The sequence below is a fragment of the Telopea speciosissima genome, chromosome 8, assembly GCF_018873765.1.
Source record: "Telopea speciosissima isolate NSW1024214 ecotype Mountain lineage chromosome 8, Tspe_v1, whole genome shotgun sequence".
Lineage (NCBI taxonomy): Eukaryota > Viridiplantae > Streptophyta > Magnoliopsida > Proteales > Proteaceae > Telopea > Telopea speciosissima.
Window position 1 is genome coordinate 57,094,034 of NC_057923.1, and position 22,305 is coordinate 57,116,338.

The 22,305-nt window shown below is 39.2% G+C and overlaps 2 protein-coding genes across 3 annotated transcripts in view; one reads left to right on the forward strand and one right to left on the reverse strand.

The window, feature by feature from the left end:
• The window catches only part of LOC122671668 (AP-2 complex subunit alpha-1-like), a 48,528-nt gene extending 42,814 nt beyond the window's left edge, over window positions 1-5,714 (forward strand). The window contains exons 20-27 of the mRNA XM_043869029.1: window positions 512-592; window positions 769-933; window positions 1,058-1,144; window positions 1,239-1,364; window positions 3,792-3,872; window positions 3,952-4,023; window positions 5,009-5,088; window positions 5,172-5,714. Coding sequence (XP_043724964.1) covers window positions 512-592; window positions 769-933; window positions 1,058-1,144; window positions 1,239-1,364; window positions 3,792-3,872; window positions 3,952-4,023; window positions 5,009-5,088; window positions 5,172-5,319 — 840 coding nt within the window. The 3' untranslated portion in view covers window positions 5,320-5,714. The remainder of the gene's footprint in view (window positions 1-511; window positions 593-768; window positions 934-1,057; window positions 1,145-1,238; window positions 1,365-3,791; window positions 3,873-3,951; window positions 4,024-5,008; window positions 5,089-5,171) is intronic.
• Window positions 5,715-7,526: 1,812 nt separating this feature from the next.
• LOC122671670 (probable 3-deoxy-D-manno-octulosonic acid transferase, mitochondrial) lies at window positions 7,527-20,632 on the reverse strand. 2 transcript variants are annotated; one of them, XM_043869032.1, is made up of 12 exons: window positions 20,401-20,632; window positions 20,141-20,234; window positions 19,799-19,841; window positions 17,258-17,380; window positions 14,120-14,239; window positions 13,946-14,024; window positions 13,418-13,534; window positions 12,748-12,845; window positions 11,929-12,019; window positions 8,718-8,837; window positions 8,550-8,620; window positions 7,527-7,741 (listed from the first exon to the last, which is right to left on the reverse strand). In XM_043869032.1, exons 1-12 carry the CDS (start codon window positions 20,597-20,599, stop codon window positions 7,571-7,573), a joined length of 1,326 nt encoding a protein of 441 aa, XP_043724967.1. In that variant the 5' UTR covers window positions 20,600-20,632; the 3' UTR covers window positions 7,527-7,570. The 2 variants fall into 2 exon arrangements, with proteins under 2 accessions (XP_043724967.1, XP_043724968.1); XM_043869033.1 differs by lacking the exons at window positions 7,527-7,741; window positions 8,550-8,620 and having other exon boundaries at window positions 8,717-8,850.
• Window positions 20,633-22,305: the final 1,673 nt, after the last annotated feature.

A 22,305-nucleotide genomic window follows, 5' to 3' on the forward strand; every position in this document is an offset into this window, starting at 1 on the left:
GTTTAAAATAGAAGTGTCTAAACTTAAACTTTTATTTCTATGATTGCTCTCTGACGGGAAAAAGAATGTTAATAATTAATATGGTTTTTCTTTTTTCTTTATGCCCTATTTAACAGTTTTTTACATGAAGCTACCATAGTTTGGTGGTTTAGGTGTTTGTAAGCGTTGTTTGAGTTCCTGATTTTAAAACCCTTCTTTATGATGTCTATGCTCCCCCACAGCCCAGTGCTCCAACTGTCAGGTTTCACAGATCTGGATCGGATGGTATGTTGAATGGTCAACTAGTCAAATTACTTCCCTTCCTGGGGGCTAGATAGACTTTTGAGGCCTGTCAGTTTACATTCCGAACTGTCTGATCACGGTCCAACAATCTGTGCGACACCAATTGGAAGTTTTTTCTTTTATTTTTGTGACATAATATATCCCTACTTCACTTGTCCTATTCCGGCTTCAAACTTATTACATGCTGTACCAGTCAACAAACAGCTTATTCTGTTTTGCATGATTGCAGCCGATAGGAAACATTGCTGAAAGGTTTCATGCTTTGTGCCTGAAGGACAGTGGTGTGCTATACGAGGACCCTTACATTCAGGTCTGTCATTCTATATGTGTGTTGTTTTTGTGATCACTTAGTTGCAATGGATTAGTACTTCACTACTTCATATTTCTGCTGATATTTCATTTAGCTGGACATCTTGCATTTGTTTAAATACGTTTTGGTTGCTTTCATTGAACACTTGGTGATTTGTTTGTGAACTACCTGCTCAGATTGGAATAAAAGCAGAATGGCGAACCCTCCATGGACGTCTTGTCCTTTTCTTGGGAAATAAGAGTACATCCCCTCTTGTTTCTGTCAAGGCTTTGATATTACCTCCCACCCACTTGAAGATGGAGCTCTCATTAGTACCAGAAACTATTCCTCCAAGGGCACAGGTGAAGACTACTATAAATTGTACACTGTATTTTGTGTGGATTTAAAATCTTTGAACTATCTTATTTGTGGTAATCTTATCGTATTTTTTCTCTTGTTTTTCCTTCCCCCCTCTTTCTTGACTAGGTGCAATGTCCACTCGAAGTTGTGAATCTTCGGCCAAGCAGGGATGTAGCTGTTCTCGATTTCTCATATAAGTTTGGAACTGCTGTGGTAAAGTTCTAAACCTGACACCCCTGTGTTGTTGATATTCTTACTCATTGTTATCCTCATTATGCCAGATATCATTGTTTTTTGCTTTCTGTAGGTCAATGTCAAGATTCGTCTTCCAGCTGTCTTTAACAAATTTTTGCAGCCTATTTCTCTGGCTGCTGAAGAATTTTTCCCTCAATGGAGATCACTTTCTGGCCCTCCTTTGAAGCTTCAAGAAGTGGTAAAGGCATCTTGATGTCCATTTCTTGTTGATATAGGATTCTTATGGTACATTTTTTTGCATGTCTCTGCAATGCTCCACCTGGTTTTGGTTATCATAACGATATAGAACTATCAATTGGGCTACCTCAAAAAAGAAAGCAACTATTCAAGCTTCTAAATTTTGATTTCGGTGGCCATTTCGACCATGGCTAAAAACCTAAATATTTCAGCGAAATGGTTGAAATGGCACCAAAATTTGGTTCATTTTGCTATCCAAAAAAGTGGAATTTTGCCCTGAAATTTTAAGGGATCCTATTTAAGCGTATTTACACATATTTGAATTAATAGATTGGAAAAACAAAAAAAAAATCAAAATGGTGGTTTGGCTTCAGAATATAGGTTGCTAGTGTATGGCATAGCATACTATGGTCTTTCCCTTACATAATCTAGCCAAAAAAGTGAACCAAGATGGGAAGATTAAGGCCTTAAGGGACATATCTCTTTCTTGAAGTTTCAACTGAAATATCTCTTTGCAAACATGTCACAGGAGCTTGGATGAGTTTGGAGAGGTTTGAATCCTCAATGATTTGTATGTTCTTTAAGAAATTTGAAGTGTTCTATTAAATTTTCATTTTCCTAATTTCGACAATTTCAATTCAGAGTCTGGTATTTTATATTGAGGAATGTTACATTTCTATTATTTTGACCAAATTTTCGACATTGCAATCATTTCGACCAAATTTTTGACATTTAGATCATTTCGTTTTTCTAGTTTCAACAAAATATTGCATTCTTTGTATTTTGCATTGTCATTGTTTCAAGGCCTATTGAAACGGAAATATTTTGCCGGAATTTCGAACCATGACTAGAGCAGGGTCATAGTACTATTATTTTAGTCATGTGTTCTGATTTCATTTGAATTATAAAGTACACTAGTGGTGTGGGCTTTTTTTTGTCTTTGTCCACAGAATTTGTTGTGCCTGCTAGATGGTTGGAGACTTTCTATTCCTTTCTAAGCTGATAAGAAAGTATTAGGGTCGGGGTATAATGAAGCATGTCGTATATTCCATACCTATCTATGTTGTCCCACAAGTAACTAATAAGGGCTAATTTTCTTCATGGGTTGTTTAGAAAAGGCTCCATATGTGGCCCTATATATCTGCCCTGTGGCAGTTTAATTGGCAGTCAAATTGTGGACATTCTGTCCATGCCAACATATATCCATCTGGTAAGTTCCAGAACTAACAATCTAACATTTTCCTATGTGGTGGTACAAAGCTTTGTACTATGGTCAAAAAGTAAATTTGGCAACTTTTGCTCAATGGTTGAAGGAGCCATCACTTGGCATGATGGTAAAAGCTTCTACTGTTGTCAAGTGTGAGTTTGATTATGAGGGCAGCCACTTTGTGTAAAAAATGTCCAAGGTTAGGACCGACCCCTTATGGCCCTTTTTATGAGAGCAAGATTTCAATACGTGGTTGACCTTATGTTTGAGATGGGAACCCAAACCCATCCAATGGTCAGCTTGACTGCAGTGACCTAAATGCGGATTTTAAGTTTTAATGCTTGACTGATGAGGAAATATCTCCTTCACATGGTCATATGCACAACATTTTCTAAACTAATATAATCATTGGAACCAGTATATTTGTCATGAGGACTCAGAAGTATTATTTTCACCCATTAACAAAAATGTACAAATCTTCAATAGTTTGTTCTTTGTAAAGAAAAAAATGTTTTTATTTTACGATTTCCTGTGTAACAATTCATCTCACTTACATTTATTTTTATTGGTTCATGCACAATTCTTTTCAAGCACGCAAGCATACGTGCGAGTGTGTAGACACATACGCAAAAAATTGTAGAACACTTGGGCCATTATCCTCTCAACATAACAAGATGGCGTATAAGGGCTACAGACCTAAGATTTGCCGATTATAATTAACTCATGCATGTTAAATTCATTTCTACTCTAAGACGAAGAAATTCAAAAACTTCGGCACTAATAAAGGTTTACCTGCTTGGGCTAATTCGGGCCTAAGTTTGTCTTGCAATTACTCTAAATGAGCTAGTCATAATTGTCCTAGCATCTTCCTTTGCCTTCCATGAAATATTCTTTGTTGTCAGAAGCTATTTTATTTTGAATATTCATTGTTAAGAGTGACAACTGCAATAGATTTCAGACTTAATGCAAAGTGTGAGCCCCTCAAGACAGCAATATCTTGTCTTTGCCAGACGGTAATGGAGATGTGCTTGTTGGTGAGAAAAAATTGTAATTTTTTTTTACTAAAAATGACTTAAAACATTGCATGATTTGCTGGTTATATACCCATTTTCGGTTTAGCTATGTTCAATGTGGCTGCATCTGTTTATTCATCCCCAAACTTGGATCGAAATCTGTTTGGACAAGCATCCCTTATTGTCTTTATTTCTATATTATGTGCAGGTTAGGGGTGTAAAACCATTATCTCTTTCAGAGATGGCTAACTTATTCAACATCTTTCACTTAGTGGTTGCACCTGGCCTTGTAAGTTACTGTTTCTTGTGCACCCTGACTTATATATGTCATTGGTATAAGGTTTCAAAGTTTTAGGCTCTCTTTTCAGGATCCAAATCCAAACAATCTTGTTGCAAGCACAACCTTTTACTCTGAGAGTACTCGGGCCATGCTTTGCTTGGTAAGGAATCATAACTGTTTCCTAGGTGTTATCTAGATGTGTTTTTCCCTGGTTTGTCTCGTTGCAATAAAATAATGGTACTTTTTCAATCTGGGTTTAAATACCCCATTGAATCTCCATTTTATTATCCCCCCACCCCCTTAAAAGAGGGGGGGGGGGGAAATGAAGAATCTCCAATTCACTGGAGTTTTGTTGGTTTAGGTTATAATGCTCCTGAGTTTTTAGCTATGCTGGAAATGAGTTGTGAGTCATAGTATTTTCTTTCTTTTTTATTTTGATTAATGACATCTTTTATTGAAATGGAAAACTCAGTTCTGTTTCTTTTTTCCCATTTTCCCCTCTCAGGAAGAGCACAGCCTATCTAAACCTCATGAATAATTCTCTTTTGATGAGTCCAAAATATAGAAGGCGGGCATCCAAACCCTCCCATGAATTGCTTTATTGTTGATGCATAATTATTTCATCCTAGTAGGGGGCTAGGCCTGACTCAAGAATCCCTAATTACGTCAATTTCAATTTCAAGGGTATAATGCATTTCTGGACCCCACCCCCCACCCCAAACAAAAAGAAATAAAAGTAAAAAAGACGGAAACAATCTTGTAGGTTGCCAAGACATCTGATTTCAGAGCTGGAATCAGTTATTGTGGATAACTGGAACTTCCAACTTGATGTGAAAAGATACCTGATAGCAGAAAAGGAATCAATTATTCTGGAAAACTCGATCCCCAACTAGATGTCATAGAAATGAGCCACTCAATTCGATGTCTATATGTATGGTTAATTTAGGCAGAGGGATACATTTTGTCTCAGGCCATAGGTACTGGATCTCCTAAGGTGGGGTGGCATCCTCTTAATATCTGTTCTGTGACCATAATGTATTCTTTCAAGTTTCTTTTAACAGTTTTCTTTTGCTGAAAAGATAAAACATATTATGTCAGATTTTGCATAGAACTGTCGTGATAATCTTTGTTTATATGCATTACAGATTAGAGTTGAAACAGACCCATCAGATAGAACCCAACTCCGAATGACAGTTGCTTCAGGAGACCCGACACTAACATTTGAGTAAGTCTCTTTCAAATTTTAGGTTGTCTACAAAGAAATTGCTTGATCCTTAATATTGGATTTCTATTTACATCTCTATACAGGTTGAAGGAGTTCATCAAGGAGCAATTAGTTAACATTCCTACACCAACCCCTGCACCTGCACCAGCACCAGCACCACCACAGGCACAGATTGCAAGCACAGCTCCGAGTGTAATGGATCCTGGTGCGATGCTTGCTGGGTTGCTCTAAGAAGACAGAACTGAATGATGTGTGCAGATTTTTTTTCTCCCGACTACTGACGGTTGTACCTGATAAAAACATCCTAGCCCTGTTCAGTGCCTCAAATTGCAGAGGCAGGGTGGTGAGGATTGGTACAATGCAAGGGCTGGCGGAGATTAGCATGTTGTTATCGGCTTAGTATGAGTGGATTTTTTCCAAGGTTGGGTTGAGGGATTCTTTTGGGCATTTACTTGGTGCTTTGGTGAGGGGTTGTTATATAGTTGATGGTTATTAGGTTATACACATCTGTAATCTGATAATATTCAAGAATGTGGAAATGTTTGAGGTAGTCATTGTAACAGTTTGCATTTGTGATTTATCCATACTGATATATCAATAAGAGGAAGAAATTGAATCAAAGAGAACTCACGGTTCCCCCCCCCCCCCCCCCCTATTTTTTGGTATTCAGTAGGCATTTGCTATATACAATTTATTCTTCTATCTCAGAACTTAAGATTTGTGTGTAAGGGTAGAGGGGGGGGGGGTTGTGGTTGTGTTTGAGGTTTGCTACCACATTGCACTAACTGGCAATCTTTTATTTGCTTAGTTGTTGGACAAAGGCTCTGAGTCGAACTGGAAGGAACTGTCTAGTTGGTCCGTCTCCTTAATTGTATTGTGGATGTGGAAAATAAAAGATTGCCAGTAGCCCCAATGTGCTGTGCAATATATCGTGCTAGTTGGCCTTCGACTCTCAGGAATCCCTCCAATAAATGGCCATTTTTTAACAATCAGGTGATGAGTATGAATTGGATACGGCTGTTTTCATGCTAGTCTCGACGTGTAGGGTCCAAAGTACTGAGACAAGTCTGGGCATGAGTTGAAATAAGATCCGCGTGGGGTTCCATCGTCCATGAAGTGTGGGTCCAATGTGTCAAAAGTAAATCCAGTTCCATCGTCCATGAAGTGTGGGTCCAATGTGTCGAAAGTAAACCTGCACCTTATGGAAGGTATATCCCATCCGAAAACTGTCCCTAGATGGAGAGAAATTGAACTCTTTGGGCAATCTCCAATAATTGCCACATGGCAATTCAAGTGGGGCTGAAAATGTGACTAGGTGGACCCTAAGGTCCTTTGTTCACCTGTCAAATTTGAAAATTCAGGATCAACCAAGGGTTATACAATGGGGTGCAGAAGATGTATTGAATCTCAGTATAAAATTTAACATGTGACAAATCTAAATCATTTCCTAAACATCAAATTGTCAATTTCCAGATCATCCTTTCACATGGCAAAAACATGTGTGCTACAGTCTTTTATTGCTTAAAACTATAATTATAATACCATCCCCCCACCCCCCCCCCAAAAAAAAAAAAAAAAAAAAAAAACTATAATTATAATGTTTGGCAGCCTTTACATATGGACAAATGTACACTTCAAATGCATCGTCCATTAAAAGATGACCACTGATCATGCTAGGGGAAAAAAACCATACTAGCATCTGACATTTGGATACATGGGAAATTCTTTGGGCAACATTCCACCCATCTCAACCATATGCCCACCAGTATTGGGATCATCTTTCAATTGCTCCATTAACACAGATAAAGTAGATTGAACTGAAAAAAAACTTATGATTAGAGATGATTAATAGGCATTCCACTTAATTAGGTGCTATCTTTGTTGCCATGGAGGAGTTGCAGCTTATGCTTCTACCACTGTTCATGCCATAAGCATGCTCCCAAATTTTCAAGAAGATTAAGATGCTAAGTAATCCATGCATCATGCTTATTTTCTTCATATGATCATCCTCAAACCAATTGCACTGCTGAAAAAAAACTTATGATTAGAGATGATTAATAGGCATTCCACTTAATTAGGTGCTATCTTTGTTGCCATGGAGGAGTTGCAGCTTATGCTTCTACCACTGTTCATGCCATAAGCATGCTCCCAAATTTTCAAGAAGATTAAGATGCTAAGTAATCCATGCATCATGCTTATTTTCTTCATATGATCATCCTCAAACCAATTGCACTGCAAAAATACACTTGAGTGTTCTATTGTCATTTTGTAAGGTTTTATCAAACAAAATATGTAGCTCATCCAAAATAACAGCAAGTATAGAGTATCCATCCAAAGACCCCCAATTTCCAGACCCATGAATTGCCATCTTGCTTTACTAATGAAACGTCTGGGACCAGTGTGCCATACCAAACACTGAGAAAGATAAAGGACCTCAATGCACATCCAACTTGACATTCTCATTTATTTTAAGTCAAAACATCTAAAATGCCTTTCTGAAAACATGGAGATCTATCAGATTCCAAAAATTTGTGATGATCCCACTTGATAGAGCAAAAAAGGCTTGCTTTGCAGCCATACGACGTGCTTCCAGAACTTCGGCATTGCTAAAGAGTTCTTTCAAGGCTTCCACTAACTCTAATTTACCAGAAACCTGTAAGAGTAGTTCCAATAAGAACCCCAACAAGGTTTTTAAATGAGGAAAAGTTAACATGTATGAAACTTACAACCAGATGAACTGAAAATAAGTTCATGAAATTCAGCCAGATATATGGAACACCCTTCTATGTCATCCAATTAAAATCCAGGCGAAGGTCAGGTGTAATTATGGTGGTGCAGATACATAGATATATGGAGACCCTTAGGGTGTTCGAGTTAACGTCACATTGGTACTCACTAAAGTACTTCTTGGAAACAAAACAGTTAAGGCGGCCTTGAAAAGCACTCCAAGCATGTGGATATGTGCCAAAAGGACAGAGAAATATGCGTTCAGACAATTTTCTGGTTACAGTCTTTAGTCATAAGAGGTAACCAAATAGCCTCTTTAAATACTGAGACAGAGCTGACACTTACTTCACCCAAAGGGATATGATCAAATCAGAGGAATTTAGTCCTTGATTCATGAATGGTCACCATGCTCTAGTCTACCCAACTGAAAAAGGGACCATAATGTTTGCATATACATTGTCTGATGTAAAGCAAAAAGCAGATGCCGTCTTGTAGCCTTGTCAGGTAATAGCTTCACCTAGACCAGTATATGTCTAGTCACTAAACTATAAATATAGAGATGAAGAGCACATTTGCTTATTAGCAACAATTCCGGGCTTAACATCAAGACAGTAAAGGAGAATTGGAAGTACAGAAATTATGATGTCCAACAGACATTAGCCTAGACAGAAAAGGAAGAGTTACCCTAAAAAAACCTCCCTAAACAATAATTTTTGTAAAAAGGACATTCATACCTTCATAACTGACAAAGGATTTGATCGTTGCATTTCAAGCACCATGTGAGAGAAGTGTCCAACATGATGACCTGGAAGTTAATCAGAAAGAGCTGAATGAGAATCATGCTTCAGGATTCAACAAATGGCTAGACAAATTACGCTCACAAGCACTTGTAAGAAAGTCACCAGTCAAAACAGCACAACCAGCTGCAGCAGCCTCTGAAATGTTATGGCCAGCTAAACCAGGCAGGAAAGAACCTCCAATCACAGCAATTGGAGCTAACCTATACAAGAAGCTTAGTTCACCTGCAACAATAGTCTGAAGGGCCTAGTAACACAATCGATTCTCCATATCTTCTCAAAAGCAACCATATTACGTTTCTACATGTAAAGTGTTTTAAGGAACATTCATAACTGGGAGAAAAATCATCTGAAAGCAGGTCGAACATCTGGGATTGACCATCAAAACTGACATGTAGACAATGCAAATGATGCTCTATCTATCAAACTATTGGATTAGCCACATCAACCTTCCACATCGCAGAACAAGAACACCCATCAAGAGATTCCTCTCCCTTTGGGAATTTGATTGGTTGAACTTCAAGAGTTGGCATTACAAGAGAGTAATATGGTTCATGTAAACATGAATGCTGGACACATGCCCTGTCCAGGGATTACCTATGTGATGGAGGATCTGGATTGAAGATCTAAATTTGACGATCAGTATTGGAACTTGGATCATTTCCTGGCAATACTAATCAGATCAGTATGGATAGAAGGATCCAAATAAAGGAGCACCAATCAGATAGCAGAATCCATCAATAATGTAATGCTAAGATTGGATTGGTCCCCACCAACACAGATCCTTAAAACTGTTGTACAGAATTGCGGCACCATCCCTCTGCATGGCCAGGACAAAAGGTCTAGCCCAGCAAAGGGTTGTTAACAGCTTGCATAGAAAATATTTTCTTTAAAAATTGTAGAATTATAATATTTATATAAATAAAATGAATGCAAGAAAAAGAAAAATTAATCTGACAAGTCATTATGGGTTTACCTATAGCAAATAAGGTAGTGAGTCTTTCTATTTTACATGGAAGATTTGAAGTCTAGAATGATGGTGATGTGCTGGAGTGCGTTACAATGCACATTCAGAGACATTTTCTTATTTTGATCTCAAGTAACCTATAGTCAACAGGTGTCGAATTCTTGGGGAGTGGGGGGATATTAGGACACATGATTCAAAAACTCAAAGCGGCTCTTGGTTTTAAAATCATAATTGAACCATTATATATGAAACATTAGGGAAGAAATGAATAGTAGGATGTCTTGAGGATGGGTGAGATCTCTGCAAAAAGTTATTGGAGTCATTAAGGACTGCAAGATGGAAGACTACTCTGGAGGCTTTCAAGGGCATTTCCACTGACTATTTTCAAGGCACTGGGCCTAGGTCATAGTGGTCAAGGCGGCAAGGCGACCCAAGGCGGTGGAGAGGTGCCTAAGCGCTTAGGCGACAAGGTGCCCGCCTAGGCGACCAAGGCACTCTCACGTGTTATTTTTATTTCCTCCCTTTACTAACATTATTTAGTGTGCTACAATGTTTTAGTATGCTACAATATACACCTAATATAATAAAAAATCAATATTAAGCCTCCTCAAGTCATAAAAAATCAACATTAAGTCACCTCAAGTCATAAAAAATCAACACTAAGCCACATCAAGTCATCAAAAATAACATTAAGGCACATCAAGTCATCAAAAATCAATATTAAACCACATCAATTCATCAAAAATTAGCATAGAACTAGAAGACAACAGAACTGAAGCAAGAAGCAAGCAATTGGAAGTTTGAAACAATCAAAATATACATTTGGTTTACTGTTCTTAGAAAATATGATCTTATCTATAAGTAATTAAATTACTCTCAATTTAGAGAGATGTTCTTGTTCTCTAAGAAGTTTGACTAGTCAAATGATTTTATTTTTACATGAGACTTTTTGTATTGGTTAGAGCACAAAACCAGCTTTCCAACAAATCCAAATTGCTTAAATCTGATTTATATTGAAGAAGTTATGTTCCGGTCAAACCTTATTTGGTCTGCGGGAATGCTATCAAAATCGCTTGAATGAAAATATTTTTTATATATCAAAACAAATGAATATTTTACCACACTTTTGTTTTTTAGCAATTTTTTTACCACAATATTTGAAAGATTTATAAAAGCTTTTGTTCTTTTAGATTTATCCTTTGGAATTTGATTTTTAACTATTTTTATTGGATTCAAATATGGAGTATTTTGCTTATTGATAAATAATATCTTAAGTAAATGAAATTATGTAATTTTATTTACTCAAATGATATTTGGCATAAATAAGGGCAATTCCGGGTTTGATACCAATAAAAACTAGTGCAAGGTGTCCTGCAATAAGGCAGCTGTTGCCTAGGCCCCAACAAACCGCCTGGATGTCTAGGCAAGTAAGACCTAGGTGCTTTCATCTAAGGCGACCACTTTGCAGATCCAACAGCTATGGCTTCCCCCCCCCCCCCCCCCTTTTCCTAATGTCATTAAATTGAATGTCGATGTTAGCTCCCTAGGAATTGTGGGCCAGCTGGTATTTGTTGTGTCTTTAGGAACAATGATCAGCCAACTATATTGCAGATGAGTTGGTTTTTTCAATAGGGATTGTTTGTATTTGGGTACTCTTCCAACTATTATGTCCCATATGTGGGTCTTTTGCTTTGCCTGCTTTATTGTAGTTATAAATTAGAGTTTGTATCTCTTTTCTATTGCAATAAAACCACTTTATTACTAATCAAATCAAATATATATACACACACACACACACATATATATATAGGAAATAAATTGACAAAACATTCCTGGAAACAATAATCTGTCGCTTAAACTTCTGTTATGGATACAACAACAACTCAGCCTTATCCCAACTAAATGGGGTCGGCTACATGGATCCATTCAAAAACAAAGTAAGAGGAATGCATGGTAAGAAGAATAAATGGGATAAGAAAAGTAAGTAATGAAAATGAAAAATGAAAGTAAGAGGAAAGAGGATAGCCCAGGGAATCAGGAAAATCTCAGCTATATATAAAATAAAAGACGGAGCTGTAATAGGTGCATCAATTATTCTAAAGCAGTCTAGTAAAGTGTATCGATGCCATGGGGCAATTGCTTACCAGGAAAAAGATAAGGCTCTGCCAAACCCAAGCCACTTAAGTATTTTACAGTCAAATTTAGAGCTAGTTTCCTAATTGTTCAAATGTATCCTTACTTCATTACAACAAATTTCATTTACAGGATCTCACTTGTAAAATTTCAATAAAAAACATTGCAGAGCCAGAAATATCTACAATACAGTGCACAATACCAGAAAATACAGACCTAGTGTATCCACCACATAGACATTTGTGCTTGGCAAAATCTTTTCACCGCTAGATCGCAAAACAACATTTAAACCTTCTTTCCGCACTTCCTGCACATGTTTAAAAAAAATACAAAAAAAGGATATAAGGTAAATCTTGCAAACTCGGTAACAGTTAAAACAACTCAAGTGATGCCAGTTAAGATTCATGATTAGTGGCTCTGTAAGCACCAGAGAAGTGCAGTGTTTCTTCTTTCAGAAAGTTTTGGAGAATGAATTAAAGCAGTTTCCATACGTCATGGATCAAGTGGCCTCTACATAGATATCTAAACTGCTTTAGACAAGCCATACTGAAGCGACATTCCAATGCATGATGAAGCATCAGAAGCAATAGAATCTCCCACAGCAAGGGAAGTATTAATCAGTGTTTAAAAGCTGAACTGAGCTCTGAACCATTCTGGGTTGGTGATTGACAGTTGAACCACCCAATACACACAACAGTTAAGATATTAAATTCTTGTGATGACAAACTGTGGATGGTCAAACCTCCTAAACAGAATTTGTATCAGTTTCTTATGCTTGGTTCCTTAAAAGAGCCATGGTTACTCCGATGACCTAATTGTTCAGTTTAAGAGCCCAAATGGTCCAACCATTGGAATCAGTGTTCTGTTGACGAGTCAGCAGTCCTTTAACAAAGAGAAGACTTGTCAACAGTCATGGCCTGGTGTCCAACAACCTGAACACTTGAGCTGATGTTCTCCAATGAATGAAGCATTACATATCATGCTGAAGGATATCATTATGCTATAACCCCACAAAGAAGAGGATAGAAACCATACTATGGCAATCTGACGGCCTTCCTCTGGATGACGAGGCACAATAATAGTCAACATGTTAGAATATATCTTCACGAGTACTTTATGAACTCCAAGCATGACTGCAATTCAAGTTTGTTGGAAGTTCAATTGATCAAAGAATGCAACTATAACTTGCAAGAAGAGGAAAAATAGTTTGCAACAATCATAACCAATGTTAGAGCTGTCCAATGGTAAAAAACGTTCCCTTTTTTTTGTAACAGTAGGTGATAATAAAAATGATTAGCACAACGACCAAGCAAGACAACGGTCTCAAGCCATTGTCACACAGAATTTTGAACCCACCCAAACATTTGAGGTATTAAAATTAAACTTGCTGCTTAACTATGCCCTTATGGCCATTTCAAGGACATTGTTAGAAAAATAACATAGGATTGTGAGAATGTTTCTACTTATCAAATATCAAGCTTAAAAGGTTGGGGGGGGGGGGGGGGAAGGAAAGAAAGAAGTTCCAATATTCATCTATTCCTACAAGTGAATGCTGCAGCCAAGCCATAAGTTATCAGAAGTGGCAAGAAAAGCAGAAGTATCAAGATAAATTACAAATCCACCCAATAATAATTTAAACTGGAAATAACACCATTAGTATCAAGAGGCAGAGGATCGCAAAAAAGAGAAGAATGCCAGGTTAAACCTTCTTCTTCACCCTTGTGTATAGAAGCAGCCATCCAAACAGGCCTATTGGCAAGTTGTAGCTGCAGATCTTCCATAATAGCACTTTCTTGTTCAGAAGCTTCAGCATGTCCTACAGCTGAATGCAAAGGAATTGTGATTAAATAGAACTCCTCCACAAGAAATCAAAGACTCAGAAGGTCTCTAAGAGGAACAAATGACCGTTTGTTTGTCCACAAGTTGTTCAAAGATTGCATATTACAATGTGGGTATAAGAAATCTGGGGAAGGGAATCTTTCTTCTCCTTATACTAATGTATAAGGAATCCCGGGAACGCAGTCGTTCCCTTTTTCTTTTTCCTCTCTCTTTTATCTATAGGAAGTGTAAAGGGCACTCATGTAACCATGAATTGAGGCCCAAAACTTGTCATATTACCTCAGCACATCATGTTGGAGTAAGAAAAATGATTAACAGTTCTTTTGACAAACTGTTCTTTACTTGACACCATTTTTTCACTTAAAAATTTCATGCACCTAATCAATAGGTGTACCATATTTCAAGTCACCAGCAAAGTTGATGGTGAAAGGTCGGGCTTGCAGCAGCTGAAACTGGATTGCCTCTATTGTGCTCTGCTTGACACAACAAGATCAGTCATGATTTCATAGACAAAATGCCATAACAACAGTAACAGTGACAACAATCACAGGGAGGGAGACAGACATACTATTGGGGCAATCAATGAAAATCTTGACAGCATCAATGAAATCAAGGGGAGTGCTATTGGTGCTGACCAAAGTTTGAAGGATTTAGAAGACATCCGTGCATTCAGCAATGCCACCACAATCTGAATACATCATAACATTGTGAAAATTAAATACAAACAATGACATAAAACATGTAAGCGAGACATCATGACATTGTGAAAATTAAATGAAACAATGACTGGAGCGGTGTTTTTGGTCTTCCCAAGGCCACCATCAAGGCTGCCGAATCTATTATGTGTGCTTTCCTCTGGAAAGGTGTGGACTCAGCCAGATTCCTCCATCCCAAGAGCTGGTCTACTATTTGCTTGCCCAAATCTGAAGGAGGCCTTGGGCTCAGAAGGATGAAAGATGTCAATTTGGCAGGCTCTATCAAGTTGTTATGGAAGCTCCTCACCAACAAATCCAGTATTTGGACCTCTTGGGTGTATGCTGGACCCCTTTGTAGAGACTCTATTTGGACTGTCAGATCTGCCCCCGACTCTTCCTGGATTTGGCGTAGAGTGTTGCAAGTGAGGCATATAGTCAGGGGAGCTATTTCTTGCAGGATAGATGATGGGTCCCAGACTTACCTTTGGCTCGACAACTGGCATCCTTCAGGTGTCCTTGCCTCCATTGTCAACCCCCGCACCATATTTGCTTCCGGCCTGGACAGGTTTACTCTAGTGGCTTCCATTATCACCAGTGGTTCGTGGTCCCCGCCCCCTTCCCCCCCGCCCCTCGTTGATCTGTGGAGCTCCCTCCCCCCTATCCCCCCTGGTCACTGAGGAAGAGGTGATACCATCTTGTGGCTCCCCTCCACCTCAGGTACTTTTAGCTCCCGCTCGGCTTGGGACTTGGTTAGACAAAGAGGGACCCCATGTCCTTGGCACAAAGTGGTTTGGTTTAAAGGGCACATTCCTCGGCAGAGCTTCACCGCTTGGCATGCCTTAGCTAACTGCCTCCCCACCCAAACTTTTCTCATCCATCGCCACATGCAAGTCTCCACCAGCTGCTGCCTTTGTTGGAATGGGCACGAAGATACAGACCATCTGTTCTTCTCTTGCCCCTTTGCTGCCTCCATCTGGAAACGGGTCCTTCGTCACTACTGGCCCGCTAGGAGAACGCCCCTCCCTCTTCCCCGTGAATGGGTGATGCAGATTCATCAGCACAATACGCTTGTTTTATTAGGAATAAGTCTAGGGTTGGATTCTATACGTGTTGGGCCTTTGATCCCAAAGGTTTTCTATGTAATAGGCCACTTTAATGAGCCTAAACTAGGGGTACATAGGTTGCATACAGGATTAGCCCAATACTTAGTTTATTTTATGTTTTTTAATTGAACCGATTCAAATTGGTTGCATCCAATTGGTTCAATTTAAGTGATCATGTGACTTGGTTAAGTGGTCATGTGACAACTTAAGTGGTCATGTGATCTAAGTTGGGCTGGACTAGGACTCTATAAGTCCAGCCATGTTTTGAGTCTATTTCCTTTAGTATTCTAGTTTCCTAGTCAGTTTAAGTTACCTAATAGGTTAGGGATAGGGTTAGGCCATTCCTTTTTAGTATCTAAGTCTATTTTTGAGTCTTCTATATAAGTTTGTAAGAGAGGCCAGCATTGAACACGAATTTGATTAATAAAAATTAGCTTTATGCTTGCTGCCATTGCTGCTGCTCTTTGTGAGTGTATATCCTTGTGGATCTCAAGGTGGTAAAGAGTAGGTGGACTCCTGCGACTCCTTGCATTGTGAAGATCGGGAGGCTCTTTCAAATCCTCAAGCTGCTGCCATTGTCCTGCAATACAGCGAGTTCGAACCAGTTTTCTTATTTTAAAACTTCTTCTATAATCCTTCATCTTCCCTTAGACCTAATCCACAGTCCCCTCCATCCATCAAGCCCTAATTCTCCATTAAACCTGCACTCCTACTTCCACTAGGACTCCCCCATAACTCCAGTTTTAGCCATCACTTTCGAACCCTACTTCTAGCTTATATTCCCCACACCAATCCCCACATTCGACCTTAATCCTAGCCCTTAATCTCCACGTTATCCCCTCCATTCCTTCACTCCATTAAAACCCAAAACCTGCAACACAATTCTGTCCAGAACTATAGAATTTTAAAACCTTCCCAAATCCTATTATTTTTATACCATATTGACCCCCTAGACCTGCCCATTAATACCCTATAAACCCCTTTCCCAATATCCAACCCTAACCCTAGGAATTGACCTAAATCCTAGGGCTGTCCATTTGAACCAGCAGCCCCTTTTGTTATTTGATCCTGTTGTTTGGCTCCTAGTAGGTCTCCTACCTATCTAGGACTACATTAATAGGTCTGGATTGATATGACTTTTGGGGGTAACTCGATCTGTGACAAGATTGGCAAGCTTGCCTTTTGTGCTACTATTTCCCACATTTGGATGGAACGTAACCTTAGAAGATGGACGTCCAACTCCCGCTCTTTTGACAAGATTTGGAAGGCCATCTTCTTTGATGTTTCATCTAAAGCTTATTCCCTCACCCTGAGTAGTGTCTTGGATACCCCAAGGAACAGGCTGATTGTTGTCTCCTGGGGTCTCCCTACCACCATTCTTCGCCCTAGCTAATCTTTAGCTTCGGCTTGTTGGCCCTCGGGCTTGTATATTCCCCCCTCCCTTTTTCTTCGTAATTTAAATTTTCATTCATCCAAAAAAAAAAATGAAACAATGACAAAAAAAAAACCCATAAATGTGGGGAGAGACAAGGGGGAGGAGGAAAATGCATGGACCCTAAAGATGCTAAAAAAAATAAAATGGAAAACACAAGAATATCCCAAAGGAGTAATTAGCAAACATTAAGAAGACAAATGATTGGTGGAATAATCATACCAGTTAAACAATTTACTGCAATCAAAAAGAAAGTAGGCTAATAATCAAGTAAACTGTAAAACAACGTTTATGTAAGACTATATGCATTCTTGATAGTGTTCCTAAATTCATAACATTTTGCAATCTTTGGTTTAGAGAAGTGTTTTATAATTCAAACTGCTCTGTGATAACATGTCATTATGTTTGCCCAATTCTCTAGTCTCAAATGCATGCTCACAACAAAGAAGCAAATTATCAATTTGAGAATCACTCACTCCTTTCTTAGAAGCTCCCAGTACAAGATTAGGCCAAAGTTCACTTTCAATTAGAAAAATAGCACTCGGATCCCAATAGCCAAGGAAAGCATCCATAGCAGCAGGAGTATCAAGAGGCGCAAACTGCAGCAGACCATGAAATTATAGTTAAGAGCATAACAAATGATTTTATGTTTTTAATGCCAACTATAAGAGAAGGATAGCAAGTAGACAATAATGTAAAAAAATCAAAACATGGAAAATTAAGACAACTACAAAGCCATTGCCAACAACAGTGCCTTTTGTTTTTATCTCGGCTTTCAAGGTATCAGCCATATGAAATGAGGAATGGAAGAAAGGAATATAACAGAGAACAAGCATTAAAAAGGAACTTGAACTAAGAATAAACTCAGTGCCCTTGAACATTGCCAGAGGAAACACTAACAAACCACTAGACACGGAAGCTCCCATTTTCTCATCCCCAGCAGTAGTAAAAAAGCTTACAGCAAAGTAAAAGTTCAGATGGAACTCATTTTCCACAGGCAAAAACACAGTTAAAAATTTAGTACATTAAGTATGTAATAGTTTATGTTTATCAACAACAACAACTCAGCCTTATCCCAACTTAATGGGGTTGACTACATGGATCCTAGTAAAGACAAATAATTAATATAAAGTAAAGGAAAGGGGCACACAACATCGACACAAACTCTAGGGCATCGACCCTTCCTAGCTACGTACCACTTCTTAATTGCCCAACATTCTGCTCCAGGCCTCGAAATTGGAGTTTATTGCAACAACCGCATCACAACATCATACTAAATGGGGTCGGCCACATGGATCTTTGCTCTCCACTCAGCTCTATTTGAAGTCAAGCCAGGAACAAGTCCTAAGCTAACCATGTCTTTCTTCACCACTTCTCCTATGGTTATCTTAGGCCTGCCCCTGGCTCTTTTGGTTCCCTCAATCTGAATCAGGTCATTCCTCCAGACTGGGCCATCCGAAGGCCTCTATTGAACATGGTCATGCTACCTCAAATGACTCTCTCTAAGTTTATCATGGATCAAAGCTACTCCCAACCCAGCTCTAATATGGTCATTCCTTACTTTATCCTTCCTAGTTTTCCCACACATCCATCTCAGCATCCTCATCTATGCAACACCAAGTTTATTTATATGACACCTTTTCACAGCCTAACATTCAGCACCATACATCATAGATGTTCTAATGACAATCCTACAAAATTTTTCTTCAAGTTTTAAAAGGATACGCCAATTGCACAGAACTCTGGTCTCACCTCTCCACTTCATCCCGCCTATTTTAATCCTCTGGGCGACATCATCTTCTATGTCACCCTCCTTATTTATGATTGATCCCAAATATCTAAAGTGATCACTTTGTGGGATCTCCCTCTCACCAATATTCACCACCTCATTATCCGTCCCAAAGTTGCTAAAGTTACACACCATATATTCGGTCTTAGTTCTACTTATCTTCAGACCTTCAGATTCCAAGGTTGATCTCCATAGTTCCACTTTGGCATTAATCCCTGCTTTTGTCTCATCTACCAAAACAATATATTCTACGAATATCATACACCATGGGACCTCATCTTGTATGTCTCTGATTAAGACATCCATGATAAGTGCAAACAAATAAGGTCTTAAGGCCAATCCTTGGTGTAACTCAATTGAGATTGGAAATTCACTGCCTTGGCCCCCCACCGTTCTAACGCTAGTCACCACATCAGCATACATATCTTTAATTAAGTCTACGTATTTACATGACACCCTTCTTTTCTCTAGGATATTACAAATTAGCTTTCTAGGGACTCTGTCGTAGGCTTTTTCTAGGTCTATAAAGACCATATGGAGATCCTTCTTGCCCGCTCTATATCTTTCCATGAGTCTCCTAAGTAAGAAAATTGCCTCCATCAAGGATCTTCCTAGCATAGATTTGAATTGGTTTTTCAAAATAATAGTCTCCTTTCTAAGGTGGGTTTAAATAACCCTCTCCCATAACTTCATCGTATATTCATATGACTCATTAACTTTATGCCTCTATAGTTATTACAGTTCTGAATATCTCCTTTGTTTTTATAAATTGGGACCACAATCCTTCTACTCCATTTATCTGGCAAATAGTTTATGTTTATCAGGGGTATAAAATACAAAGATGTGTTCAACATGTGTATTATAGAGTTGGGTATAAAATACGAGTGGGATAATAGTGATTTTATTAACTGACCATCATCAGAGCAAAAAAATAATGAGACCTTGAATGCGGTTATCACTCCGAAGAACAAGTATTGTCAAATTGAGAGCAGCAGTAAGGAAAAATGCAGAGATGAATATGTTTGTAAACAACAAAGCTACGTCGAATTCTAACAAAATAAGGAAGAGTATGGCAAGTCACACTCTTATGGTATTTCTTTGTCACATAGATCACAATAAATTGAACTAAAATTATTACTACCAGAGGATACACCAAATTTTATAGCCAACTCCATTCTTATGATAACCAATCATGCAGTACAAATTGAATGAACAGATCAGAAGGTACCTGATATATGACACCAAGTGGAAGCCGGTCCTTTATAACATTGCTGCAAACCAACAATAAAGTCGCCAATATTACCAACTGCTGTTGCTTCGCATCAGTTTTCCTTTTCCCCCCACTTTGTTAGTCCAATCTATCTACTTGAAGTGGATATCATCCTCATGAGTGAAAAATAATAATCGCATTAATAGAACACAACTTCACTGTCATCTCTTCCAAATTAAGTTCCCAATTCAAACCTACTGAACCAAAAAAGAACCCCCTCTGAAACCTTTATTTAAAATTAGTGGGTAATATTTCTTTTGGGGATGGGGAGGTGGTGGTGTTGTTTGGATTTCGTCTTACAATGCGGAGTTCGTGGTCGTCGTCATCAAAATGGTAAGATCAGGGCGTTGCTGAATACAGTGTTTGATTATTGGGATTGCAGCCATTCCTTCACCTGACAATGGGTTTGGGTACAAACACGAAAAATCAATGAAAGCAAAAGAACGCAACTTTAAACAGCCAAGAATGGGGCGAACTCCCAAAGTTCAATCTCTTCTCAGGAAAAGAACAAGATTTGGAGTTAAAGACACAAAAGAACTAGAAGAATAGATCAAACCAACCTAATGACACGGCGTGAAACCAGACAAGAGGTCCAGAAGGGCGGGGAAGCGAAGGACGGCCGAAGCGTTCCCGCCAACGTAGAGGGTGCTCGAGTCCTTGGAGTCTTCGGCACTGGACGTGAAGATAGAGTAAAGGAGAGAGGCCATAGCTCAATGTCCTGTAGACCATGTAAATGTACTTACCCATCTCCCCGGCCATTTCTCTCCCAGCTCTTCCAGGACTGCATCCACTAATTGAAAAAAAGGGCTGTTTTTTACAGTTCAAGGAAGCATGCTTTGCACCCCCAAAAACCCAAAAAATAAAAAGAGTAAACATCATGTACACCCCCTGAGGTTTGTTGACCTATCATGTAGACCCTTAGATGTTTAAAATTTTACACACCTGGAATGACGGAACACCCATTCCGTTAGAGTGAACAGGTTAAATGATGATATCAGCAGTTCATAAATGTGGAAATGACCAAAATCACCTTTCTTCTTCTCCTTTCTATTTTTTTTTTCTTCTTCCTCCTCCTACATCTTCACCGGCAACTACCACTATTGCAACCTAATCCAACGCCACCCGCCCCTTCCCCAAGTTGCAGCCCAACCCCACTCTACACATTTGCCCCTCCCTCTGTTCCTTCTCCAACCCACCACACCCTGCTTCACTGCAACCCCTCCCCTTACTTTGATCTCAGCCTCGCTGCGACCCTAAACTTCCGACAGGTACACCTGACCTGGACAGCCCAAAAATGGAAGCTCCCTTGTCAAGAAATGGATGAATCAGAAGTGGATGAAATTACCCCGATATCTACCAGTCAAGGGCCCATGAACACCTGTAACCTGCGGTCCTGCTGTGAAAGGGAGAGACGACTGACTGGTAGGTGTCCCCTCTTCAATCTTTCTGCGGATTTCTTTCTAGGTCCCTCTCTCAGATATTTTCCAAATCCGAATTCTATACTACCATACGAAGTAGTAAACAAAATTCAGATTACCTCAACCAGAATCTGTCGCAATGACATTTGATTCCGGTTCTCCTACCTCGTTCGATGATGCCACCGACCAAAACCCTAACATTAATCCTCCTAAAAAAACCGAGGATCGATTGCAGATGTTGCAATTGGAAGATTCCAATGATGTTGTTAATGGTGAGGAAACGTTCAATCAGAAAGGCTTGGGCGAGGCGGAGAATGGTTTAGTGGTTGTAGAGCATAATGAAACAGATAGGCCTCAAATCGAAGAACAGCTTGTGAGCAATCCCTCAATGATTTCAGCATCGTCTAAAGCTGGTGAAGGGGTCCGGGAGCTTTCTTCTGCTGGTGTTGCATTTAGGGACAATTCAGAGCTTGAAGTCGATCCTCCATTGAGCCCTAAAGAGAGTTTGCGCACAAGTGCTCAATCGATTGATGAAACTGACAGTAAAGACAAAGAAGTAGAAAATGGTTAGAAATTAAGATCTAAATGGTGCCCTGGTAGATCGAAAAGTTTTCATTTTCAGAATAAAATCATGTCCCTACCAGGGATTTAGTTGACAGGTATCAAGTTGGGAATTGGCTAATTTTTTTTCCCTGTGCCCCAGTTGTGTGTTTTGTTGACTTATTTTTGGTTGTCTTACGGCGATTTCGTATCTAAGGGCTCCGCAGGGCCTTTGTTACTTCGGATTTTAGGGTAGGGTTGGGTTGCGGTGAAGCAAGGTGTGGGGGGTTGGAGAAGGAACAGAAGGAGTGGGAAACTTGTAGAGTGGGGTTGGGCTGCAACGTGGGGAAGGGGCAGGTGGCATTGGGTTGGGTTGCAACAGTGGTGGTGGCCGATGGAGTTGCAAGAATGGTGGTGGCCGGTGGAGTTGCAGGAGGAAGAAGAAGAAGAAGAAAAGAAAAGAGGTGATTTTGGTCATTTCCATATTTATTAACTACTGACATCATC